At 46.4% G+C, this 27824-nt stretch overlaps 1 protein-coding gene across 3 annotated transcripts in view; it reads left to right on the forward strand.

Annotated features, from left to right (window-relative positions):
- mino (glycerol-3-phosphate acyltransferase mino) overlaps positions 1–27824 on the forward strand; it is a 147897-nt gene that overhangs the window by 116416 nt on the left and 3657 nt on the right. For all 3 annotated transcript variants that reach the window (XM_075876358.1, XM_037426900.2, XM_075876359.1), the window contains 2 exons: positions 7097–7220; positions 9145–9213. In XM_075876358.1, the coding sequence (XP_075732473.1) occupies positions 7097–7220; positions 9145–9213 (193 nt within the window). The remainder of the gene's footprint in view (positions 1–7096; positions 7221–9144; positions 9214–27824) is intronic.

Consider the following 27824-nt stretch of genomic DNA (forward strand, 5'->3'; position numbering starts at 1 on the left):
TCGTAGTCTTTTCTTTCAGGCAAAGACCCTCTACCGCTTTATGCCCCAATCCCATTACTGCCTTGTGGCAGTATATCACGCGGCGGGTACTCTTGAAGAAGTTCTTGCAAAGCACCACTTCGCCACTTGTCTCGCATGTCTCGTGCATGTCTCGCTGTTCACTTCTACCTTCGCCAGACACGGTGCGGAACACAATCTCGTGACTCTCTCGGAAACGATGGAGCCAGCCCTCTGAAGCTTTAGTCATCAATGTTCAGGCGAAGCGCAAAGTTTGCTGCTCGCACTATAACAATAGGGCATAGGGCCTCTCAGTGGGATGTTTTGGCTCTTTGTCTCCTTGATCCACGTGAGCACTGCGCGCTCTGATTCCGGATGCTTCGTCGAGTAAAGCCTCTTGCGACTGCCTGTGGATGCATCAGTTGTGTAGGCCTCCTCAATCCCTATCTTATTCTTCATATATGTTGAGTGTTTTTTAGGATGCCATACTTACTTGCAATTTCAAGCTTGCTTGTTTTGCCACTGTTCACTTCATGAAGGATTTCTACCCTCTCATTGAGCGTTTTGATGCTATGTCCTCTTACGTGAGAAGTCGTAGTAAGTGCGCTATGCTAGGACCAGCAGTCGAAGGCAACACCATCACAAAACCTACGGCACTGAACAACTTTGTAGCTTAGACACAAACGAGGCCTAGCTACTGAATGTGCAGCACACAAACGAGACGGAGAGGCGTCCAGCACGAACCACCAAATGATGCGAAGAGCGCGTGCAGTCTGCTACAGTCGCGCAATGACGCCACGTGGCCACGTATCCAGGCGCTGGATTGGTTTGAAACCCCGCCGCGGTGGTCTAGTGGCTAAGGTACTCGGCTGCTGACCCGCAGGTCGCGGGTTCGAATCCCGGCTGCGGCGGCTGCATTTCTGATGGAGGCGGAAATGTTGTAGGCCCGTGTGCTCAGGTATGGGTGCACGTAAAGAACCCCAGGTAGTCGAAATTTCTGGAGCTCTCCACTACGGCATCTAACGCACCCCCTACATTCAATGAACGCACCCCCTACATTTATTCGATGCAGTCCTGCTAACCGACACCTGGCGCCTCATCACCCATTGGATCTCTTCCGTTTTCGATGACTTTAGACGACCCCCCTCAGCCACCTCAGCTCATTCTCTCCCCGCCTCCTCTTCACCTGTTGCCGCGTGCCTATTGCTTTTCTTACTATCTGTACGCGGCATGTCTCCCCCCCTCCCCCGTCTTATCTGTGCTCCACAGTTGGTTTCACAAGTGTTGGGAGTGTAGACATTGCAGTTCATAAGCACACAGCCAGCGGAAGGTCACCGAACTGCCTGCACTTGCGCCAACCGACGTCGGTCGCTTCCTGGGAACGTACCCTCCCTCCCCCCTTTCTTTTTTAACCTACTTTCTTTTTTCTTCACTCTAACAGCCCCTTCATTCCCCCTTCCCCTGGTGAGTGCACGTTTTTGGGTGACCCTCGAGATCACAAGCAGATTCCGCTGTTGCAGTTAAATGATTGGTAGAAAAGATAGTCGCAAAGAAAAGTTTTTATGGTGCGCCATGGCCCTGCCTGGGGACAGCTTGCAGAAGATAAGTCATCAACCTCTGAAAATGAGTTAAGTGCAACAAAGAAACTGTTTCCAAATGGTGTATGCCTATGTAAATTGCGAAAGGCTAAGCTACCTAGCTTTTTTTTTTTGCATTACCGCATTTTTTCCTTCTCGTGAAAAAGTTTTTATAAAATTTACCCCGCATAATAAACGCACCCCCAACTTTACTCCGATCTTTCGAGAGAAAAAGTGCGCTCATTACGCGAGTAAATACGGTATACATCGTGGCCAGACCATGACCATCAGTTCGAATTAACCCATAAGTTTGAAATAATAAGGTGCAAATTAACGAGCTTTCACTGTAAATGTTCCTTTGTTTTGCTGGTACAACGAAATTTTTGCTTCAACAAAATTTTCTCCGTGCCCCTTCAGTTTTGTTGTAGTGGGGTTCGACTGTATACTATTTAGACCAGTACTATTCGAAAGTTAGAGACTTACGCTACAGATATTCAATCGTATAGTTACTAAGTTAACTAAGTTAACCTCACTAAGTTAACCGAACAATTCGGCAATATTATCAATGTGGGTACATATCTTTTTAATTTCCTGTCACCAATGTTAATCAACTAGAGAAGGGATATCAGGTCAGAAAGTGCATGAACTTGCATTGGAGAAAAGGATTCCCAGGTGCAACACGGTGGAATTTCAAGTTGCATGAACACTCAAATTCATGCTCTGCTGTATTATCTTCCAGACATTTTTTCTTACACCCAAATGTGCTGCAAGTAACAGTTGTCTATAGTGTGTCCTGTATCATTTGTTGTTAGGTGTGCCTTCAATTTTTTTTTCATTTTTATTTATGTAATGCTTTGGATCATCTTGGACTTTTTTCAGCATTGAAGGAGCATAATGCAACAGGGGGGGGGGGGGGGGGCAGTGGTTAGTATTAGAAGCAGTGAACGGCACCTGCTGTGGCTAGGGCAGAGAGAAGTTTAGGGGCATTATATATTGAACTATCCCTTTATCCCTTTTTTTCTTCGGCATGTATTATTGGCTATGCTCCCAAGAGAATATTCAGTGTATGATAGAATGTTATGACAAGGGTAGTTGTCTAAAATCATGACAAAAACTTTTCATAAACTCTGAGCAATGCCGGAAAGGCAAATATTGGGACTTTTGCACTACTAGCATAGAATGCTTGAGATTGAATATTGTTAAGAGTTGTAGGTTGTATGGTGAGCATACGTGGCCTTCTCTACTATACAGGCCGACCACCTGACAGCGAAAGCTTTGTTTGGGACCTTTTTACCGTAATTTGTAGCTTTGCATCTGGTAATGCTGTAACTGAATCGGGAATACACCAAAGCATGGTATAATTAATGCCGGCATCGTCAATTCAGAACAATTTTACATCAGTTCGAAACGCCCGCTTTAATACTTTTAAAAACTAGCGCCCCACAGTGGGGTAGCACCTGAGATTATGTGCACTCAAGCTTGTGACGCTGCATGTGCAGTTTTCAAATAGGGGGATCCGAGGATGGTGAAGAATGAAACAATCTGGGTGCTTGGAGCATGTCCCCTTTAGAAAAAAGAATTTCTGGCGTAGGCAGCCGAATCCACCTTGGGAGCAGCCTGACAATAGAGCGAGAGGGGGGACGAACGATAGTGCTTGACGGCGCGCATACTGGAGAGCCGTCAAGCTTCTCTTTCTTCATGACGAGACAAGCGCAAAAAAATACACACACTCAGAGAGGACACAGACAAGCGCTCTCTTCCTTACTTCATATTTTGCATGACTCTTTTGTAGTTATATGTAGAAACTGAAGCTAAATATTAAAAAAGCAAACCAGTACAACTGTACTAGTGAAACTAAGAAAATTTACCATCCACAGCTGTGATTCGAACCTGGGTCTTTTGAGTGGGAAGCGAGCATTCTATCCCTCGAGCACTTCAACGGAGCCGCACGCAGCACTTAAAACGACAACACATTGGAGAATACCGATCGCAGCACTACAAGCGGATTGACCCTGTTTGGGCTTCACTTGTAAGGCATTGGGGCTGAGGCCATTTTGAGCAGTCTCCTGTTTTAGTACACTCTACCTGAACCATACGCTGAATCCATGTCCTCTCAAGTTGGCTTGGCTAAAGGCTTGGCTTGGCTGCAGCCGCCAATGTGGCCAGCGACTATTTAAAATTAGCGAGTGACGGGGTCAAGTCTGTCATCCCGTGTAAACACTGCAAAAGTGCAGTATATGCACAGAGTTCTGAAGGAAAATGCCACTAGTTTCATCCACTGTAGCCATAGTTTATTGTATCGCGGTTTGTTAAAAGCAAACTTTGCTTCATTAATTTAATACGAAATTGCATCAGAAAGTTTGTTGTATGCTGGTCCGTTACAATGAATGGACTCTAGTTAATAGGTGGTGTTAAGGTGTTAACTAAGAAGGGCATTCATACAAGTTGCATTTTTGCCAGGAAACTGGTTCACAGCAACAGTTATCTTTGCGGGTTTTCTTGAAAAATTTTATGCACAGAGTTTTCATGTGCAGAAGCAGGCACAAAATTTTGAAAGCGAGATAATAAGCGAGATAGATTCATCTAGTGACATAGACAATACCTACGAAATGTCAAGGGTGAATATAGCATAAAACATGTTTGAAATCAATTTTAAAGTGCATACTGTGCGACTGAGCGAAATGCAGAGCCCCTTCGTGACGCTGACGTCAATGCAGTGAGAGTGTAAACAAAGCTACATCATGAGTTTGTGTAGGCAGTTCGCATGCACAGGTGAACACTACCTGCAATCGCTACCTGCGATTTCTTCCTCCATGCCTGCGGCTTTTAGTGTGCTGCTTGTCAGTGCGGCACCCTCTGATGCATGCTCCCTCGCTCGCCGCCACATCAGTTTTTGGAGGTTACAAGATCAGCTGTGTTTATCGTGCACCCTGAACTGCTCGTGTTCAGCTTGATGCTCTCTGAAACCGAAACTGCGATGGGGCACTTTAAAAACATCTCTAAACTAAAACAGTCATGCACTCATGCAAACGAGGTGTTCAGTGGTGATAAGTGGGTCAGACATAAGCTATTAATTGCAATGGAAAAACACAAGGTTCCAAACGTTGGTAGTGTCAGTGCTCCTTTAACCTATTATTATAATTGTTGAAATGTAATACACTAGTGAGAGAGCATAGGCTCAACTTGCATGGTGATTTTTGGTTCGAGTGACAATTTTCCCCTCTGTTTTTGGTTGTTCAGGCTTGTTTGGAGTAGTGGAAATTGTCTACTCCATTTTACGATGGTCTGATGAGCCGGGGCATGGTCATAGTACACAGCAACCATCAGCATGGCATGAGTCTCCTTTCATTTGTCTCTACATACACAGTCGAATCCACTTATAACGATACTGGTTTTAATGATATATCTTTTATAACAATGAGAAGCTGCTGCACAGTCGGCTTTTGTGTATTTTCTACGGTGAAATAACCCGCTTCCAGTGACGCTCTCATGCCTCATTATCGGTTATTACAATAAGTTGTGGCTGTTTGGTGTCCATGCAAAAAGGTGACAGATTACCAAATTCTTTAAGAAAAAAGAAAAGAAAGAAAACTAGACATTCAAACTGCTAAAGCACCACACTAAATCCCAACGTATTCCAGCGCCACTTAGTTAAGATTTCTAGTTTGCTTTGCCGCATAGTGCTAAAGCATTGAGGCAAAGCTTGCTTTTGAAGTTAGCTACAACGTGGAGAGAGAGAGAGGGAACAAACTTTATTTGGCTCTGGAAGAGGTGGTGGCTTCTGTTAAAACATGAAATTTGAGCAGAGTTCAGACTGAAGAGTTTCAGCGCCCAAAACTCTGGAAATTGGCTCTATGGGGCTTGTGGGAGTCCCCAGAAAGGTTCTGAATTTTTAAACATGTTTGAAAAATTGGCAGATTTGTACATCCTTGTCTCTGATGTATGTTGGCATATCTCATCCGTTGTTAGTTTTTTACCAACAACCTGCCATCCCCTATTGTTTTTTTTTTCTGCGTGGAACCCATTTATAGCAATGCCATGGCTGATTAGTACTGATGTCATGGTTATAATTTAAAATGTTTCATTTCGTCATGTGATAGCAAATGGTTAAAGTGGCATTGTGTTCACCCAATGTCATTCATTATATATGATGTTAGATTTGTCATGCGACGGGGGTATTACAATTCTTGCGAATTGACGCCCCGGTTCCGGCTTAGCCCTGTGTATTTTTATGGGGGAAAACTCCTGATAATTCAAACAATTCACTATCCACAACTGTTAATTCAAATCTGCATCTTTAATTTTTCTGCCCCCTGCCCTTTTGGTGGGGATTTCGTCATGTAATAGCAGATGGGTAAAGTTACATTGTGTTCACCAAATGTCATTCATTATATATGATGTTAGATTTGCCATGCGACAGGGGGGTATTACAATTCTTTAGAATCGACGCCCTGGTTCCGGCTTCGCCCTGTGTATTTTTATGGGGGAAAGCTCCTGATAATTTGAACAATTCAGTATCCACGATGGTTAATTCAAATCTGCATCTTTAATTTTTCTGTGCTGCCCCCTGCCGTTTTGGTGGGGCTTTGGTGGGGGCTGGCAAAGCCTCCCAAGATGAGGAGACGTTTCACCACTTTTCCCGCTAGGGGAAGGGCACATGCACCGGGGCATCATGAAAGAAGACTGAGTGGGAGCCCCTGGCTTCTTGCAGAAGTTGGCCACACAGTGATTACAATGTGTTGAACCAAACCAAACCAAATTTACTAAAGACTCAGAACTACAAAAGAGCAGCATTTCACTGCAGATAAGAATTCACACGCTGTGTGGAAGCTCTTGGGCAAGCTGCGAACAATTTTCGTGGAGTCGAGAGTGAAGAAACACCAGCAAATGCAAATGGTTGGTTACTTTTAATTTTGATTGCATCGACTCAGTAATGTAAACAAACATCATTTGGTTTACAGTCATTATATTTCACAATATACTCGCTGCTCAGATCAGGGCTTGTTTCTGGTGCATCACAGCCTGATCAATGAATTCTTTAATGTTGGAGCTCCATGAAAATAATTAACAAAATCTCCTGCCTCAAGCATGTAGCAGCACCTAGTTTACACATGAGTCCAGAGGTGGAACTTTCATCCTAGCACCCACCCGCTAGTTTGAAATCCACTTAATTTGAACAGTTTTATAGTCTCCTTTAGTTCCCTTTGATTTCAAATTAAGGAGGTTTTGTGTTTCCACAAGGAGAACTTTTGAACACCACCCAACTCACGAAAATGAAGTCCAGCGAGGCTAAACATTTCGAGCATATGTGATTGTGTTTTTAGCACCGTTAAGCTGTTCGTAGTAGACTTCACAAATGTTGCTATGAAGTGAAGTACTACGCGAGATGCTACCGATGATAACGCTTTTATAGGATTTTAAAAGTCCTTCAGTCTTTGTCCCTGATACGCATGATGACTATTGTTTCTGGTAGTACTATTATTAGTTTTTAAAACTGCTTTTTTTTTTTTTATGCTCTGCAGCTTGTCCTGGATGACATAAGCCTGATGCACCTAGAGTTTCTTCGGTCTGTGCTTGCAAGCTACATAGAGTCTTACTGGGTGGTTGCCTGTTCTCTTTTCAAGCTGGTGGGCACTCCGATGGAAGGTATGTCAATATTTTATCCAGAGCATGTATTTATAAATTGCACGAATAAAACTTCTGGAATACTTGTGTATATTTTAAAGTTTAAAAATTAATTTTCATGTGCAAGCTGAAGTGTATAGAGTAAGTTCTGGCAAATTCTGTTTTCAGCATGTCTTGATCACCACAAAAGTTCAATTAACTGCTTGCATTTACACTTTTAATACCTCCCCACCAATTGCTTCTTTCTTCAGCCCTAGAATAGAATTTAAAAGGAGGGGGAAAATTTTCTCTGGAGCTCTCTGTCAGCATGCTAAGGTCTGGCCCGTAGCCTGATTCTAGCATTGGAATTTCGAAGGGGCCCTGGCCCCCTTTATAATTCCTTTCAACAAGTGCCTCCCCCCCCCCCCCCCCAAAAAAAAAATTCCCGGCTATGGGCTTGACCAACATGGTTGTGGAAATGGCCACAAAGAGCATTGCACAATAACAACCACCATAGTTGGGCTGGTGACACTTTTAAAGGGCCCCTAAACTACCAGAGATAGAAATTCAGTTGTGATGGAGAAGTTGTGCATGAGTGTACAACCATGGAGCCGTGAGAATTTTTTGCAACAGTTCCGTAATAGTAGCAGGTTTAGACACGTGTGATTATCGAAACACACGGCAATCACCCTTTCGCTTCCTTTGCTACCCTGTGTTGGTATCCTCTCCCAAAGCTGCTTTGCTTTCTCGCCGAGTGCCCCTCCCGATCTCCCGCGGCATACATCATTGCTGAGGCGTTGCTTGAAACACAGTCTACCTCCGGTTGTCACAGCTCTGTCCCACTGTCTACTCTATTAACTGTGTGCTTGTTCACGAACCGCTGCTGCCGTGCTGGCCTGTGCTTATACGAATCGTGCCGGTATGAACCCTGTGTTGCTTACGAAGAAAGAAGCAACAGTGCTGGCACAGGACAGAGACGAGAAGACACTTGCTTTTTGTGTTACTTACTGGCCGCAGAGCTGATTCGCCAGCTTGTGCCACGTGCGTGGGCAACACGACGAACAACAAGCAGTGTAGAGAGCTGCTTGCAGACAAACCGTAAGTCGTCTGCTCTTGCTCAGCCAATCACAGCATATTTGTGCTGCGCACCAAAGATCCAACTTCTCGACGCCACGCGGAGGCCCAAAAGACCCAGAGAGGAGGACACATTGTATCTTGGAATTTGTGTGCGCTGGCGGCTGAAAGCACTGTCTCGTGTAAAATCGTTGATCGCGACGGGGTTCTGCACATGATTGCGTGTTTACTTGAAATGTTTCAAAAAATATTGGAGGTGGCTTAGGGGTCTTTTTAAGGGATGGAAAGGGCCACCTGACAGCTATTAAAAGCGGACATCAATCATTAAAGTTTAAAAATCTCAAATTTCAGGCCGGTAGCCCTGATCACATTTGTGAACAAGGTTCCTGTGTGTGAGCCGAAATGTGTGGGATTTAATGAACTTTCATGGTCACTGTCTCTGTAATGGTTATGCATGTTCGCAACCATATGGGTTACCATTCATCTCTTGGCTTCATGAAGGGGCTGCCATTCATCCTAAAGCAAACAGTAAGGTGAACAGGAAGCCTCGTTGCCATTTCCACTCCTAGCAAGTTGACATATTTGCTTTCAGAACGAATACAAAGATGTACAAGGTATGTGGGCCCACATTCACTCATAAAAGGGAATTGCCTAGAGGCTCTGCAAAGTAAAGGATAAGTGAACATTCAAGAAATTGAGCTGTTCGCGCAGTCGAAGTGTCTTAGTTTTGTACGAGTAAGAGGTGGTTCGGTTCAAGCTCGGAACCTCTCTCATGGCTTGTGACAATTTCCTGGGGAATTCGTGCCGAGGCTGTCCTTGTGTTTGCACACTGGTCTCTTAAATGAGCTGCATTTTGCTATATTGTTGCATGAGGACTTCTTTTAATTTGCAGAGAGGATATTCTTCCAAGAAATCCAGAAGGTTGCTCAAGACAAATTGCAAGAAGGAACACTCTATTATGGTGAGAGGAGAATATGGTTGTTGCGAAAATATATGGATTTGTGCTCACTCATTTGTTGCTTCAGTTTATGTGTGCATGTGCTCACCGGTGGGTGTAGTAGCACTATTGGATATTGCTAGAAAAAAACAATTTACTGCATGCATATTGTACATGAATCTAGTAGCACATTATCCTAGTTATCTTCATTTTTGCAATTATAACGAGTCTGAATCCACTTTTATTAGTTTCATTGGCATGCTAACAGATTTGTCACTGCCATGAGAAAATACCGTATAAACCGGACTATAGGTCAAGTGGGAATATAGGTCGACCCCCCAAGTTCAGGTTACCGGAAAAAAAAAAAAAAAAGGAAAACCCAAAATTGCCGAACGACATTTATTTGTGAATCGGTGCACCGCACCCGATCGTCGGAGCTCCCCTCAACCACCATCGCAACTGTTCCTATTCATCAGACGAAGCACCGCTGTCTTCTGAAGATGAGAGTTTGACCCGCAGGTCGCGGGTTCGTATCCCGGCTGCATTTCGGATGGAGGCGAAAATGTTGTAGGCCCGTGTGCTCAGATTTGGGAGCACGTTAAAGAACCCCAGATGGTCGAAATTTCCGGAGCCCTCCACTACGGTGTTTCTCATAATCATATGGTGGTTTTGGGACGTTAAACCCCACATATCAATGATGAGAGTTTGTCGCTGGCCGCGTCCCACAGTGCGTTGTTTTCCATGACATACAGCGAGTTGCTCATGGAACATTTCTCAAAAGCATTTTCCACCATGGAATCTAGCAAGTAACGTCAGGCGGAAAGCACCCAGTCACAAACATTCGCAAGCGGAGGCCTCTGTAGGCGGCCCATCGGTGTCTTTGGGTTGTCGCCGGACATCCACTTTTGGTACTCCAGCTGCACTCAGTCCTTGAACAGCTTGTTTAGCACAACGTCAATCGGTTGAAGGGTGGACGTCATACCACCTAGTATCACGGCGAGGTCCGTTTTTCTATCGCCCAGTGCGCGCTTCACAGCATCGGTTAAGTGACCACAAAACGCATCTAACACCAGCATGCTGCAAAGACGCAGCAGTGCACCTGGCTGACAGTTCCAGACTACTCGCATCCATATGAGCATCATGGCCTCGTCCATGTATCCCTTTTTGTTGATGTGAACGACAACACCGGGCGGGAACACTTCCTTTGGCATTGTCTTACATTTGAAAATAATGAAGGGTGGAAGCTTTCTACCATCTGCCATGCATGTCAGCATGATGGTGAAGCGCGAGTGCTCATTGCCTGTTGACAACAGCTTCATATCCTTGGTGCCACGCTGCATGATCATGGTCAATGAAGGCATGTCAAACCACACGGGGGTCTCATCGGCATTGTCAATCTGCCCCATCATGTAGTTGTTCTGCTCCCAAAGCCAGTTCACGAAGCCCTGAAAGTTTATAAGCTTGTCCTCGAACTCGTCTGGAAACTTCTGACAGATGGATGTGCGCCACTGGAAAGAAAATCTTTTGCGTCTCAGGAATAGACGCACCCAAGAGTTTGGTGCACGAAACTCTTCTTTCGTGAGCCCAGCTTCTTGAGAGAGTTCCACAGCTTTCTTGCGAATGGTATCCACGGTCACTGGCAGCGAGCATGCATGAACTTAACACACAAAATTCCCTAGCGTATCCTCCAGCTGCGAATGAACTGCACCTCGCCCACAAAATGACATTTTCCGAGGATTGCACATCTACAGCTTCCCTTTCTGGACCCTCCAATTGCACAAGCTTTTTTCTCATACACCAAAGCAGCGCTGAGCAGCCATATTCCCATTTGCTTCTGCGAACTCAACAACCTCCAGTTTAAACGCAGCTGAGTACTGCCTTCTCGTACTGCTACTCATATTCAGTGAACGAAAAAAAGACCACTATAAGTGAAACGCAATGTCAAGCGGAGCGAGAATTTAGAACAGATTGGAGGCAAATCACGAACACACAAAAAAAAAAAACAGGCTAGAGAGAAAAAAAACTTGCTATTGGATTTGAATGCGAATATGGCCGTGTCCAGCTTCTCATGCAGATGCAACCCACATGTTGCCAGACAGCGGTGCACTGTCGGTGAGACACCATTATATAAGACGAGGGGCGACTTTAGCTCATTTTTTTATTGAAAATATCTCGACTTGTATTCCGGTTTATACGGTAGCTGATGCTTCAATTTTAGTATTTGTTTTGGTGGCTGAAACATAGGTGTCTTATAGCCAAGCCTAATGCATTTGTGTTTAAATGTTTTCAGTGACTTGGGCAGTTTTCCGGTGTCTAACAATAGAATGTGCCAACAATTTAGAATCAATCTAACAAAATTTTTTTTTTGCTAACTTTAAGTCAAGTATGTATACAATGCTTGTGACTGGGCAGAAGAATATGCTTTAAATGTCATGCAGCATGTAAGAGGTGAGTTGGTTTGGATGGAATGGCAATGGCATAATATGAATTAAATATGTGGTAAACAAATGCAGTGATTTCACTCTTGCACCAACTGCACCAAATCAGATTTACTGCGTCATCATGATATCAAGGGAAATTGCGCCAAACTGTGCCAAAGTCGGATTTGGACACATTGCCCCGCCATGGTGGCCTAGTGGCTAAGTTACTCGGCTGCTGACCCGCATGTCGCGGGATGGAATTCCGGCTGCGGCAGCAGCATTTTCGGTGGAGGTGAAAATGCTGGAGGCCTGTGTACTCAGATTTGGGTGCACGTTTTATAAAGAACTCCAGGTGTTCGAAATTTTCTGAGCCCACCACTACGGCGTGTCTAATAATATGCATACCTGCCAAGTTTCCGAGATTACTCGATAGACTCCCGAATTTTGAGCGTTTCTCCCGGTTGTACAGGTTATAGGAAAATCTCCCGGAAATCCAGTTTTGCCTCGAGCATCCAGTGCTTGCTCTGGCCACTTGAGTAAATTGTCTGGCCATGTAGTAAAAAGAATTACTTTTTTTTAGTGATGGTAGCAAGGTTAAACTCGGTTCAATGTATGTTTTCGAGAGGCGAAAATAGCACCAAAACATGCGGCCTGCCGAGTAGGAGCAGCGAAATCGTGCATGGCTGTGCAGTTTTTGTAGGTCACGCCCTTTAAGTAAAAAAGAAAAAAGAAAACTTCATTGTACCAGAGGGAGGGCAGTGACCCCGTGGTACAGTTGATGCTTTTGCTGGCAGGAGATGATGATGAAAAAGGAGATGACGAGCGCATTTGCAAACTCTTTGTGGCTGTTTTGTTGCAGCCAGCAGTGGGTGTGCTGCTGTTAACCTTTGGCGTGAGGGGGGGGGGGGCATAGTCAAGCCCTTTACATTGACATAATAGGGAGTGGCAGAGGGACTCTGGCAGACAAAGAGGGGCAGAAAAAGAGGGGCAGGGGGGGGGGTGATTCAGGGGGAGAGGGGTTTGCGATGTACGCCACTCTCCCCTACCTGTACCCGCAACGCTTATGCCCATACCTCACCACACACTTTCTGTACCTTTTCTTTATGCAACCTCTTTCCCCCCTTCCTCAAGGAGCTAAACTGAAAACTGCTTCCGCAAGGGTTCCCTGAACCTAAAGGCAGAGCTTTTTTAAGCCGCCTGCAGATTAACCAGCCGCTTCTTCCTATTGCAAGTCAGAACTTTAAAAATTTTTTTTTTCTCTTTCTATAATCCGACCGTTTTCTCCTCACTGTCTCTTTTATCCCCAACCCCCTTATTGAGGGCTCTTCTCCCATATCCTTACCTTTTTCCTCCAACATACTTCTTTTTTTTTTCTATTTTTTTTTACTCAACCGCAAGGGTTGCCGAAAAGAGTGCCTGACACTGCCTGTTTTCTGAGCGAGCTGGGGGAAGGAGAGTGGTTGGCAGGGCTGTACTATGGTCCCTTGCCCGTCGAAATAACTTGTAATCAAGCGACGACAGGCCTCGCACGCGGAGCGAAGTTATTGCATGTGCCCTTCGTGCGACGGTGACGCCGGGTCGTTTCATCTACTTCAGCTGCGATGGTTCCTAGCGCTAAGACGCTTTTACTCGCACGTAAAACAGACGGACGATGCGTAAGTGATATTATCGGTTTTGACTCTGTACAGATTAGCAGCGACCGCAAAATTCCGCTGACAGTGTTCATATAATTGCTATCGCCAAAACGCCGCCCCCAGCTCCCCGCTGTCGACATAAGACAACCCTACTTAAGTAGGGTTGTCTTCAAATAAGTTTTTACGTTTTTGGAGCTTATATGCAACAAAAATAACATTAAAAAGTTTTTAAAAGGTGTAAACGTAGTTAATAATTTGTTATATTATTAGTTTCAAAATTAAAAAAGGTTGTTGGCGGACCTTTTGGTAGGGGACGCTACTTACGCATGGTTCTAAGGCGCGCTTTTTAAATGTTTGCGACTGTGCGTTAGTATGAGCAGTGGTATGACTTGGGATCCCACAGTCACTTGTGGGATCCCACCATCACTATCACCGACAAAGTGTTGGTGATAGTGACGTTTGACATCAGGATGAAACGGTTAGGGCTTGCTATAGGACGGAAAGGTGGGCTAGTTGGTAATTCATAATCGTTCAGCGAACTGGGAGCGCGGGAAGAACACAGATACGAAGCAAAGGGGAGGCACACAGCACGAGTTCTTAGTGAGCGCTCGGGCTGTGTGCGTCCTTTTTGCTTCATGTCTGTGTTCCTCCCGCGCTCCCAATTTGCTGAACAATTATGTTTCATGCTTTTTGTCGGTCATTATGTGATTAGCAAAAGGGAAAAAAAAAAAGAAAGAAGCCCGTGTATTTCTAAAAGTCGTGTATGGCGCTACAGGAAATATTTAGAAAGAAAGAAGCGTGAACTCAATTTCAGGAATTATTTTCACAACGTGGTTCAGCTGCATTGTGCAGGACACCACGTAGTGGCAAAGGGGTGGCAAACCAGGCACGTGCCATCCTTGATCCCCCCTCTCTCTGCCGTCGTCGCGAAATTTTTTCTACCATGGAATACATGGCACAAAATGACACATACTCGACCACATATGCAGTCGACTCCTCTTAAACTAAACTAGAAGGGGATCCATAAAACTGTTCCATTTATCAGAAGTTTCATTTAAACAAAGTACACTTATTGAGTGAATTAAAACGTTTATTCAAATTGCACAAACTTCACCTTACTCATGCGGTTGAGTAGGAGAAAAAAAAGGAGTGAAGGGTGGTTTGTTTGGCAAGCTTGAGTTGTTTTTTCACAAGGTATGCACCCATGCCTGACAAACTAGCCAGAAATTCTGGACAAGCCTCATGCTCAAAATAACACTGCAAAAGTTCAACAGCCTCATTAGCTGATCAGTCTGGTGGCACCACTGCACTGGCAACATTGTCATCACATTCATCTCAGGAAGGTTGATCCTTATCTTGCACTTCAGCAATCATTTCCTTGACAGTCTCCTCACGACAGGTACGAACATTTTTATCTGTTGATTAGTAGTCCTGCAGTGTGAAAAGGGCAGAGGGCACGACCTCACTGAATACTGCCTCAGTGTTGGCATCAGCAGGGCTTTCTTCTTAATCAGGCACTGCTTATTGCACTTGAAAGCCAGCATGATGAAAGCATCTGTGTATTGTTGTTGCCTTCACTCGCTCCCAGACATGAGCCGAAATGTGGATGGCTGCCAATAAATCTATGCTGTAGCATTTCCCGCTGTCTGCACAAAGCAGCATTCGATGAAGCAATTGTCTGCGGTAATGAACTTTAATGTTCTGAATAACCCCTTGATCTATAGGCTGGATCACTGCCATTCCATTGGCTGGCAAGAACTCCAGAGTGATGGCTTGGAGTCGTTGAACCTAACCGTGGGCTGGGTAATTATCCACGATGAAGACAACCTTCCTGCCTTGCCTTGTAAATCTTGCGTCTTCCTCCCGTAGCCAAGTTTCGAAAATGGCCATGGTCATTCACCCTCTTCCGTTCGCATGGTACGCAACAAGAAGTGTCAGACGCCTTTGAAACAACGTGGTTGCTTTGATTTTCCTATTACCAACAGCTTTAATTTCGCATCGCCTGCTATGTTTGCACCCACCAGCACAGTGACGCGATCTTTACTGCGTTTTCCTCCACTACAGGCTTCGCCTCTGAAGGTAAGTCTTTGATGGAAGCGCCTTACAAAAAAGACCCATCTCGTCTACATTGAAGACGTCTCGTGGGTCAAAGCTCATCAAAATTTTCTTGTGCCGCCCCTGTTGCCAGTCGATCCAAATGTCACTGTTTACGGCAGCACTCTCACCTGCAATTGCTTTGAAGACTAGGCCATGGCGTTATCAAGCGGCCAAGCCATACGTCGCTTAGAACGAAGTTCTTAACACTCATTTGCATGGCGATCTCTCGAGCTTCCTGCTCGAGAATTGATCCACTTATGGGCAAATTGGAACTCCGTGCACTCTTGAACTAGAGAAAAAGAACTTATTCAAGTTGTTCACAAGGGGTCGTCCGCATCCGTATCCTTTTAGATGTAAAGGTCCCGTTCTTTACAGCGCCTTCAATCTTTTCTTCGTCTTGGCAGATCCGTGACAGCATCGATTTCGAGATGTCATATTTTTTCGCCACCTCCGTCTTGGGTAGGCCACTTCGTCTGAAGAATTCGCAGCTTTTTTTCAAGCGAGAGTGCATGGTGCGGCCGCTTCCTTTCCTTCTGATTGAAATAACACTGTGATCCACCGCACTTAGCCGCACAAATAGGCCTAACACACAACTGACTCGCCCACTCAGCTCCCACAGCCTCAAGTGAAAATGGCTACTAGATTGGCTTGTTTTCAGGTGTTGCCATGGTTGTGAAACTACCTTTCGTCTGAGCGAGTCTATGCTGTCTTTAGAGTTTGTGCCGTTTAACCGTAGGTGACCAATAAGCACTGTTCCAATTAACTGATGAATTTTACTGCACAACACATAGAAATCCAGCCATATGAGTTCGTTTAATTCTGTTAATGGGCATTTTCATCTAAGCGAGTTTTTGTTTATTGGGAGTCCACTGTACCTGCCCCCCCCCCCCCCCTCTCGAAAAAAAATTTCTGCCTACGCCACTGACGCCATGTGTGAAAATGCGGAACTGCCGCTACAGCGACTTTTACGATCATGTCGTGGTTTTTGCACCTGAAATACCACAGGCTATTATGCATCTTATCGATGCACCATGCGATTGCGACGTCATTCTTGAAGCTTTGAAAGACGTGCTATTGTTAGTGATAAAAAAATTAAGTCATTGTGCATCGCTCGTCATAGGGATGAAGAAATAAATTGTGAGAGGTATTTGAATAAATAATGCTTTATTATAGCAGTAACGTCGGTCATTGCAGTTTTTCAGTTCTTGTAATGAATTGTGCACATGAACTCGCGGACCTATGATGTGTGTCGTTGATGAAATGTTGGTGTTGTGCCCGAAGACCTTTAAACCGAAACCAAAAAAAGTTCATTAGAGTTTGGAGGAAAAAAAAGCGCTGTAAAGAGAAATCGTTTTATGGGATAGGCGAAGAGTGTGCACGCTTGCCATTGGGTTTCGGATTAAGCCAATGGGCAGGTTCGAGGGCCTGGAAACGTCAATGCCCGTCCGAGCAGACGATTGTCGAATCGGTCTGCAGCCAGTCGGACAGACGCGAGCGCCAGAATGACCATACTGCACCACACCCTGAGCCTTCGCTACATCGACACTGCCAGTGTTTTCCTCAACGCACCACGACCTGTCGGCGCCCGACTCAACACACCTAGTACTTTTTGGAACTTCGATGAGACCCTCGTTATGTGTAGGTTGGATTTTTGTTGCCGATAGGAATTCTTCCTGTGACTTGTTCCTTTCCGTTTTCCTCAACTAAGAAAATCACGGTGTGCAAGCGTTTGTTGATCAAGGCAGCTGTGAGAATGTTTGGCCGTGTGGTCATAGCGTGAATGCGGGTTGAAACAGTGTGGTCAAGCTGGCATCACCTAAACGTTTTCGGAATGATGCCATCCTATTTTGCACCCTCGAATAAGTGCATGAGTTCAGGGTGCAAGAAGATCGTGAGTGGACGAGCAGTCTGATGAGGCACGCAATGAGATCTAGGCAAGCAGAACGAAAGGCTATATGAAGGCACGCCTGGATCTTGAAACACGAGTTCCAAAAAAGGCAACTTTCAGAGGACTTAAGTGCAATGTTTCATTTGTGTAAAATATTCATGAGACATGCTACTGTCACACGCAGCTCAAGCAACTTTGTGTATATGAATCCTCTGTAAATGGTACCATCATTCTATTTGAACTGTCGTCTTTTACGAAGCCATTTTGAACAAAGTAAAAGAGGCTCCACTGTTTTAAACAAGACTGCAGGGGGAGCTGCGGGGGAGCCCTGCCGTAGTCGCGTGCTGGTGTGCTGAGGCAGCGACAACAAAGAAGGCAGTGGTGGGGCAAGCGAGCTGAGTACTTGAGCGTGGGAATTAAAGAGTTGGTTTTTGTAATGCAGCAGCATTACTAAGAGGATAGCATTTGAGAGCTCGTTTCACAGAAAATCCGCCGTTGGCGCCAATGACGTCGTTGGATGTGAGCGAAAAATCACCCATGACTGAAAAACTGCAAAATAAATTATAAAAAACTTCCATCCGACTGAGATTCGAACCCGGGCCGTCTGGGTCTGGGTGGGAAGCAGATGACATACCACTAAGTCACGCATTTAATGTTGCGTGACGCAAGTGTAGAATTGCGTCAGGCGTCGAAAGATGCGAATTGCAAAACGAGGGGATGTTTTCAAGGCCCACTCATGACAAACATTCAGAGTTAATGGTTTAAAGCCGGCCTACCATCATCGTTCCTGGTTTAAAGTGTTCGACCCAATACGGCGTATATCGCAGGGCGCGGATTCTGTTGAACTCGCGTAGGGGGTGCACTAGCAAGAAATCGCTATCGCCTTCAACACTCAAAGGCGAAACTTAAGGATCCCCCAATTTTTTGTTCTGCTTTTTGCTACAGACGCAAGGTGGGCGCAATGTCGCAAAAAAAAGTCATCGGCTGTGTTTTACAATGAAGACGCACTGATGTCTACGGTAGCCAGGACTGTGGTATTCAAAGCGAGGTACGCTCGGTATGCTGAATGCCAGGCGAGCTGTTGAAGATGGCTGTATCAGCATACACGCCCTCATGAAGGCAGCAAAAGCATTTTCCTATGTCGCTGACTGGTTTCGAATGTGGCACTATGGCATATGGAATCGCCAATGACATCCCCTTCACGGTGTCCTAGTGGTTATGGCACTCGACAGATGAACCGAAGGTCGCGGGATCGAATCCCGGCCGCGGCGGCTGCATTTTCGATAGAGGCGAGATTGTTGTGGCCACTGTGGTTGTAATCAGGTGCACGTTAAAAACCCCAGGTGGTCAGTTTCTGGAGCCTTCTACTACGGCGTCCCTCATATTCATATTGAGGTTTTGAGACGTTAAACCCCACATATTATTACTGATGGAAGCACTTTAAGCCGACGTGTTCATCCTGTTGGCTGACTTCTCAGGAACTGTTGCTATGTGTAATCCTCTGCATCAGTAATGTGCTGGCATATTACAACCTCAGGTACTTTCTTGACCAGGGTTTTCGAGTGAAGTGGGAGCACACAAGTTCAGCCAAGTCTCGATGATGCTGGTCGTCGCCCATTGTGCATTTCAAAAGGGCTGAATCTACCAGCACTGGCACAGCTACGTTTAGCAAGGATGTCAGGGGCCTTTGTACATTAGGTTTCTCATTGCAGGGCGCCCACTTCCTATTTATTCAGTGTATGATGCAGATTTTGCGCCACCCTTTTCCCCTTTTTAGATGACTAAAAGAGTGCCCCGCTGCCTAGTCAATGTATAGAGCACATTTAGCGCCCCCCCTCTCAGGTGCCCCCTCTCAGGTGACTAGGAGGGGGGAGGGCGCCCATCGTCTTTGCCCCCCTCGTGCGTACGCCTATGAATAGGCCTTGCATTTGTAGACGCCCTTGAAATCCCCTTTTCAAAGTGGTTTAGCTACAAGGAGCTTGACAGTGACAGCTTGAAAAAACTTGTTTTCTCGCTCGAAAAAAAAAAATAATAATGTCGCACTGGGCTGCGCGCAACATGGTTCGAGCCTCACCAATCAGGTGAACAAGTTTTTTCTGCTCACCCATTTGCGTCTTTACACAAAGGCACTCCACAAGGAGTGAGCATTTTCTTGGAAGTACGTGAAGCTCGGGCGCGTCACCTAGGCTCTCAGCCCAAGGGAAACAATGTTCTGTGGGGTGCTTGTGGACTATAAAACTTCTTTTTTGGGGGGAGGGGGGATAAAAAAAAAGACACGCGAACAATGATTGAGAATGTGCTGTTGTAAACAGATAGCGAGTCACTACTCGGAAATTCGTTGTGTGACCATTGTGCTGAAAAAAGGTTTTCATCCAGATAACACTTGTGATTCTCGTCTCCGACTTTGACGCTACAAATGATGGGGCTTTATTTACAGATTAGTGCTTGAGGAAATGATGGTTCGCCGTTGAAAGTGTTGCAAGCAATGGCTTACAACATCGTTCCACTCTTCTACCACTTCACATCAATAAAATGTATCAGTGCCGTCACGCGCTCACTTTCGGCACCCTGTCGATATTTCAGTTCAGTCGCGCACCCGCGTAGGCATCCTGTAATTCCAGAAGCTAATTCACATATTTTCTCGATCGCCATCTCAAACCATGCATGAGCAACAAAATATATTTTAGATGTTTCACATTGCCCGCCCGCGTCGCTGATTCCTGTCTCTGCGCAGCGCATTGCCAGCTTGGGTGATGTGCAGACGTGTGCCAGCGCCACCTAGCAGTTACCTCCCAAGGCGTTAAGCGCTAGCAGGCGCGTTCATCACACTTTTCTATTCTAGCCCCTGTATCGTGGTAGTGCCTCACATCAGGGTTGTTCTCATGAATGTACTGTGAGGTGCTGCTTGTGTCGTGTAGCAGAAACCAGCGGTTAATGTTTCGCATGAAAGCGATTGTTGGTCCTGCTGCCGCAAAGGCGACGTCGCAGCTGTGCCCTGCTTGCTCTCTCAAAAATTCCAAGGCCGCCGTTACACTGGGAGAGAAAATTTCCAATGCACGCCCGACATGCATTTGTTCAATATTGTTTGGATAGACATGCTTCTTGGTTAGTTTTTTACAGGTTTAACAATGAGATTTTCTGCAAGCTGTAGAGCTTTCTTCAAATAACGGGAAGAGATTTCTTCGTTTGGGCCAATTTCTCTTTCTAAATATTTAGACTTCATGTTTTATCAGCACGTGGCAGCAGTTGAAACTTAAAAATAACAATTTCTTGGGCTCAACCGGTGCTCAATTCTGTAGGCTAGAAATCCTCCACACAGGCCTTTCATGGCACTAACATTTGTCTTGTGGTTGTCGGCCACGAGTCTGTCGACCTTGAATCCTGATTCCTCCACGCTCTTTATAACTGTTCGGACCAGCTGCGCCAGTTGAGTACCAGTGAGGCACTTTGTAAAAAATACGACACAGGAATCGAAGCCCGTTTCTCCACTCGCACCTCCGTTAAATTCTCGGAGGGTTGTTCTCCCAGGCAGCTTGAGCAGTCCTTTTCTGGTGTGTTCATAAGCTTTGGTGGACAGGTGCCTCAGTATGATACAGTGACTACGTCTTCCGACCTTGTCAGTTTTTTTGCGTCTGAAATTATCCGATTCCAAAAGAATACGGCTGGTGTATCTTTCTGCTTGGCTTGCTGCCTTATGTACAACATATCCGCAAAGTTACAGTCTTATTTGATTTTATCTGATTCCGCCTTATACTAATCAACTGTTTTCTAGAGTCTGTCGAATCTTCTTTTCATTTCCCTTTCTTACCTTAGCCATCGCACTCTCTCGCTTGCATGATTGCAAGCCTCATCCTCGTCGAGCTTTGTCTCTTCGACAAGCATACGAGACTTGTCGTCTGAGTGATCGTCGAGAGTTGTCATCTGAGGTGCACACAGTCGCTCTAGCGACGCAGTGGAGGATTGTTTTGATGACTTTTCCTCGGTGGCCTTTGCCCCGCCGTGGTGGTCTAGTGGCTAAGATGCTCGGCCGCTGGCCCGCAGGTCGCGGGATCGAATCCCGGCTGCGGCAGCTGCATTGCCGATGGAGGCGGAAATGTAGTAGGCCCGTGTGCTCAGATTTGGGTGCACGTTAAAGAACCTCAGGTTGTCGAAATTTCCGGAGCCCTCCAATACGGCGTGTCTCATAGTCATATGGTGGTTTTGGGACGTTAAACCCCACATATCTATCGGTGGTCTTTCATGTTCCATAGGCGTCTCTGTCTCACTAGCTGGGTTTTCTTCAGGTTGCTTTTGTGACTGTCGCATGTGCTCAACTGTCGTTTCTGCTTCATGCACACGCAGAACTTCTGACGATCTCTCTAGAAAGATTGTCGGTACTGTTTTTATCGACTCAAGAAAACGCTGTTTTTGATCAATACAAAGACGATAGACGCAGCATAGGTGGGGTTCAATTAATGCCATTTTGGACACGAAATTTGGGCAGAAAGTAAAATACCGGACGCCAAACATTATTAGCACCCTTAATTTCAGATTTTGTTTTATATTCACATTTATGAGGCAGATTAGGAACTCTACACTCGAAAAAAGCGTGCTCTTGTACACCACATTAATTGGGCTTCCATAGCGGTCAAAATAGTCAGAGAGGTGCTCAGATTTGGGTGCATGTTAAAGAACCCCAGGTGGCCAAAGTTTCCGGAGCCCTCCACTACGGCGTCTCTCATAATTGTATGGTGCTTTTGAGACGTTAAACCCCACATATTAATAATCTATCAATCAAAATAGTTGGAGAGGCTGAGGCAATGGCATCTTTTGCTTTCACGTGTAAAGTATTGTGACATTACTCTGGTAGCACCCATTCGAGTAAATAAATACAATTTGGCCTCCACGTTGCCTCATCCTTGATGAAACGACTAGGGAACACCATCCGTCCACCGCTTCACCAACCTGACTGCCAAACGAAACACTCGCATGTTCCTATCTCATAATAATAATAATGTGCTTATGGATCTTCTGCTACTTTATAATATCACTTCAAAGTATTCGAAGAACATTTGAGAAACATTCCAAAGTCATTCGAAAAATATTCGAATCGATTCGCTCTCAACCTCCATTATTTGAATTCGCTTTGCGCCCAAGCTTTCACTATTCACACAGCTCTGATAATAATGCTTCTAACAGTGACATATATGCAATCATAAACTTCTATTGCATATAATTGAATGCACTGCGTGTAAGAAGTACTATTTCAACTCACAAATTAAACTTTCTACAACATAAAAAGTAATCGTAACGGTGACACAGTCTTAGTGAAGTTCACTACAATTGCAAACACTTACTTGATTTCGGTGCTCCAGCGTGAAATCTTCACTTCTTGAACATAAACATTGCCTTCTCAGTGTCACAGCTGCGCAGAAACTCGTGAAAAACAGTAAAACATTCACAACGTCGTTTCGTCGCTTCTGCGGTTTCCAAAAAAAAAAAAAAAAGATTGTCTGTATACTAGAGTCATCTGCTGCGGCTGAGCTCCGTGGCATGCCAGCGATTATTGTGTTTGCGTCTACTTTCGTGTGTGTCTTTGTGTCTTTTTGTGCGCTGCTTCATTATACATCATGGCTCACCAACTAGCCCATCTGTACATTTTAAGTAAGTTTACCGCTTCCCTTCAATATAAGGCAAAGCCTCCAAGATTAGCAAGCGCCACGGTTGCCTATCTCAAAGGTCAAGTACAAGGACCTTAACCCTACGCAAGTGACGCCGCTATAAATGACAGGCATTTCACGCTCATTCAGCAGGCAACCCCTTCAATACAAGGCATAGCTTCTAAAATTAGCAAACACCAAAGTTGCTTATCTCAAAGGCCAAGTACAAAGACCCTTAACCCTACGTGTGTAGCGCCGCAATAAATGACGGGCGCTTCGTGCTCATTCGACAGGCAAGAAAAATATAGGAAGCTATGACTTGTCGGCTAGTTGGTTTAACATATCTTACGGTAACAAAGTGAAAGACGAGGACAACAAAGGCGCGCAAGCATAGCAGACAAAGCACCGACTGGAACTCCTGGGAGGGACAGCAGTAGCCTTGCGAATTCAGGTGAGACGATTTTGCCAAAGGTATGAATGGTGTTGCTGGCCTTGGGGGGGCTTCCTTGGAATGAGCACTCACAGGTGCGGAAGTGTAGTTTTCAATAATATGGTGGTTTTGGAATGTTAAACCCGGCATATCAATCAAATAAATCAAGTGTGATTTTCCAAACAAACTCTGTCGTCTTGTCTACAACCCGCAAGAACTTGTGGAGTACTCATTCCAAGGAAGCCTCTCACGCCTGGCAACGCGGTTCATATTTTCGGAGACGTCGTCATGCCCGAGTTTGCTAGGCAATTGGTCTGCATGGGTCCAAAGTTTGCTGCTCCTCCTGCGATGTTTATTCAAACAGAGGAGTCGCAGCGAGGTCACGACGGAAAATGGGCGTACGGCAAGCCTGGCGAAGGCGGCACAGGTTCTTGCGCAATCAGAGCACAGGATTTTCCTTTCTGTTTGAAAGGCGCATATGCGTTAGTGCGTATGCTCCACTACAATACCCCCCCGAGTGAAGAGTAGCCATCCTGGCGACTCGGGGTGTAGGCACAATGAGGGGGTCGTAGTAGGGCTTGAGACGGTCGACGTGCACGGTCTCGCGTCCTCGACGGCGCAAATCTGGTGATTGTGTTAGGGGCTCGATGATGTAATTCACCGGCGAGGTTGCGTCAATGACCTGGTATGGACCATGGTACCGGGCGAGAATCTTAGAAGACAGGCCAGGAACGTGCGGGGGCACCCAAAGCCACACAAGGGAGCCAGTACGAAACGTGGGCACTATGTGATGAACGTCATCATGTCGGGTTTTTTGTAGACCTTGAGCCTCACTTGTCATAGACCGAGCCAACTGACGGCAGTCTTCAGCGTATCTGCCGACTTCCGAAAGCGGGGAGCTCTCCGATGCATCGGGGCGGTACGGGTGTATAGTGTCGAGTGGGTGAGAAGGTTCGTGGCCGTACAACAGAAAGAACGGGGAAAAACCGGTAGTCGCTTGCGTCGCGGTGTTATAAGCGAAGGTAACAAAAGGCAATACAGCGTCCCAGTTAGTGTGGTCGGAGGAGGTGTACATCCTCAGCATGTCGCCGAGTGTGCGGTTGAACCGTTCAGTGAGACCATTCGTCTGTGGATGGTATGCGGTAGATTTCCGGTGGATAATATTTCCGGTGGACAGATTTCCAGTGGACAGCGAGAATAGCTTGGATGACCTCCGACAGGAACACTCGACCCCTATCACTGAGTAATTCCCGTGGAGCCCCATGGCGGAGAATAAAGCTGTGCAGAATGAAGAGTGCAACTTCGTGGGTGGCCGCTGCCGGTAGAGCTGCAGTCTCAGCGTAGCGTGTCAGATGATCGACGCCGACAATAATCCACCGGTTTCCAGAGCGACTATACGGGAGGGGGCTATAGAGGTCGATACCCACGGCGTCGAATGGGCGAGCCGGGCATGGGAGCGGCTGTAACATGCCAGTAAGGTGCCGCGGAGGTGTCTTGTTCTGTTGACAAGTGGTGCAAGACTGAACGTATTTCTGCACAAATCGATACATTCCTCGCCAGTAGTATCGTTGGCGCAGCCTTTCGTAGGTTTTGAGGACACCTGCGTGAGCACTTTGGGGATCTGCATGGAAATTCATGCAGATGTCAGAGCGCATATGAGTTGGGACAGCAAGGAGCCACTTCCGACCACCAGGCATATAGTTGCGGCGGTACAAAATGTTGTCTCGTACTGAAAAGTGGGCTGCTTGTCGGCATAGCGCTCTCGTGGAAGGGACAGCAGACGGATCGGTAAGGTAGTCGAGTAACAATGCAAGATATGGGTCTTTACGCTGCTCTGAAAGCATGTCAGTGGTGTCGATTGGTGACAAGGTGGTAAAAAGGGGTGACAGAGAAGCCAGATCTGGTGTTAATGGCGATCGCGGAAGTGCATCGGCATCCGCATGCTTGCGACCGGAACGATATACGACACGGATGTCATATTCTTGCAATCGAAGTGCCCAACGGCCCAGGCGTCCGGACGGGTCTTTCAAGGTGGACAGCCAACATAGAGCGTGATGGTCTGTGACCACGTCGAAAGGACAGCCGTAAAGGTACGGGCGAAACTTCGTCAACGCCCAGATTACGGCCAAACACTCCTTCTCTGTCACGGAGTAATTCAATTCAGTCTTCTTAAGAGCGCGACTTGCATGGGCGACTACGTATTCGGCTTGGGTGCCTTTCCGTTGTGCCAAAACTGCACCAAGACCGATGCCACTTGCATCAGTGTGAATTTCTGTGGCAGCAGCAGGGTCGTAGTGACGAAGAATAGGAGGTGAGGTCAGCAGGCGGCGCAGCTGGCGAAATGCGTTGTCACATGCAGGTGACCATGCAGATATACCTTTGCTGTTGGAAAGCAGACTCGTGAGAGGTGCGATGATGGACGCGAAGTTGCGCACGAAGCGACGAAAGTAGGAGCAGAGACCGACGAAACTTCGTAGGGCTTTCAGTGATGTGGGCAACGGAAAGTGAGCGACAGCTCGAAGCTTATCGGGATCCGGGAGAACACAGTCTCTTGTGATGACATGTCCCAAGATGGTTAGTTTTCGTGCTGCGAAGTGGCACTTCTTGGAGTTAAGTTGTAGGCCTGCAGAAGTTAGGCACGTCAGAATCTCGTGGAGGCGAACAATATGTGTCGGGAAATCAGATGAAAAGACTACGATGTCATCCAGGTAAAACAAGCAAGTTTTCCACTCATGGGCACGCAAGATGGTATCGATCATGCGTTCAAATGTGGCAGGGGCATTGCAGAGCCCAAATGGCATGACTTTGAACTCATATAGGCCATCCGGCGTTACAAAGGCTGTTTTAGAGCGATCACATTCAGCCATTGGTACCTGCCAATACCCAGAACGCAGATCCAAGGATGTAAAGTACTCGGCACCTTGTAAACAGTCAAGAGCATCGTCTATTCGTGGTAGCGGGTAGACATCTTTCTTTGTAATCTTTTTTAAGCGGCGATAGTCCACGCAAAATCGAACGGTGCCATCTTTTTTCTTTACCAGAACCACAGGTGAGGACCAAGCGCTTTGAGAAGGCTGTATGGCTCCACGTTTAAGCATGTCATCTACTTGCTCCGTAATGACGCGGCGCTCTTCAGCGGAAACGCGGTAATGACGCTGTCACAGAGGCGAATGTGAGCTGTTGTGAATAGTATGAGTGATAGTCGTGGTGCGGCCCAAAGCAGGTTCTTGAAAGTCGAAAGAAGAGCGAAACTTGTTAAGGAGAGCAACAAGTTGGCGGCGATGCGAGAGGGGAAGGTCTGCGTCAATAGCGTTGTCGAAGGCTGACGAACTTGATTGCTCAGACGCATGAGTGATTGCGGCAATGTGACATGGCGTTTCGTCGGGAAGAATAATATCATCGATATGGTCGACAGGTTGCACATATCCTAACGTTTCACCACGAAGTAAGCCAATGGGGTAGTTGCAGTGGTTGTTAACCAGCATTACGGTTAAACCAGAGGCAATTGTAAGAACGGCAAATGGAAGAACGATGCCCTTGCATTCAGTAAAAACCGGAGATGGCGTAATCACCACTGGGGAGTCGGGTTGCGCCACACATGAAAGGCTTATAGGGACCGAAGCTTCCGGGGGCAAGGTGATGTCATCGTCAGCGATGGGTTTGCAGAGCAGAGGAGAACAGTCGGGTGGTGGAAATTCACATGTTGGCACAAGGGACACTTCGGCACGGGAACAATCAATGATAGCTTCATGACGTGATAAGAAATCCCAACCGAGGATAAGGTCATGAGAGCAAGATGGTAGAACAAAAAACTGTACGACGTACAAAACATCTTGGATGACGACGCCACGCGCCGTACACACAGCCGAGGGATGAATGCGTTGTGCGCTAGCCGTGTACAGTACCATGCCACGGAGAGATGTGGTCACTTTCTTCAGTTTACAACAAAATTCTGCGTTCATCACAGAAACGGCGGCACCGGTATCAATTAATGCTAATGTGTAGACTCCCTCAACATCGACATCAACAACATTTTGCGGCGATAACGGAGGCCTTGGGAATGGCGCACAAGTTGCAGTTCTTGCCTCCGGAACTGCACTGATTAGTTTCCCTCCTCAGGAGGTGGTCGACGACGCATAGGCGATGGCGATCGGTGACGAGGGGATGGGAAACAAGCAGTCGATGGGCGGCGATCCGAATCTGAGTGCCTCTGTCCATATGCAGACGTGGTGACCTGCTGCGGCGCGTAGGTAGGAGTTACGAAGTATGCGTGCGCAGGTGTGGGACGGCGGCAGCAGAAGCGTGCAACGTGGCCAGCGATACCACACGCGAAGCATATAGGATGATTGTCTTGGGTGTGCCACTCATTAGATGGACGGAAAAAGCGAGGTGGGGGAGTGTAAACTGGAGGCGAGGCCGGATGAGGTGGAGCCGATAAGGCAACTGGATGCGGTGGGGGCCACGCGACCACAGCTGCGTAGCTGAGAGGTGAAGTTGGCACAGGTGGTGCGTAGCCGGCAGTTGATA

This window comes from Rhipicephalus microplus, chromosome X (assembly GCF_043290135.1).
Source record: "Rhipicephalus microplus isolate Deutch F79 chromosome X, USDA_Rmic, whole genome shotgun sequence".
Taxonomy (NCBI): domain Eukaryota; kingdom Metazoa; phylum Arthropoda; class Arachnida; order Ixodida; family Ixodidae; genus Rhipicephalus; species Rhipicephalus microplus.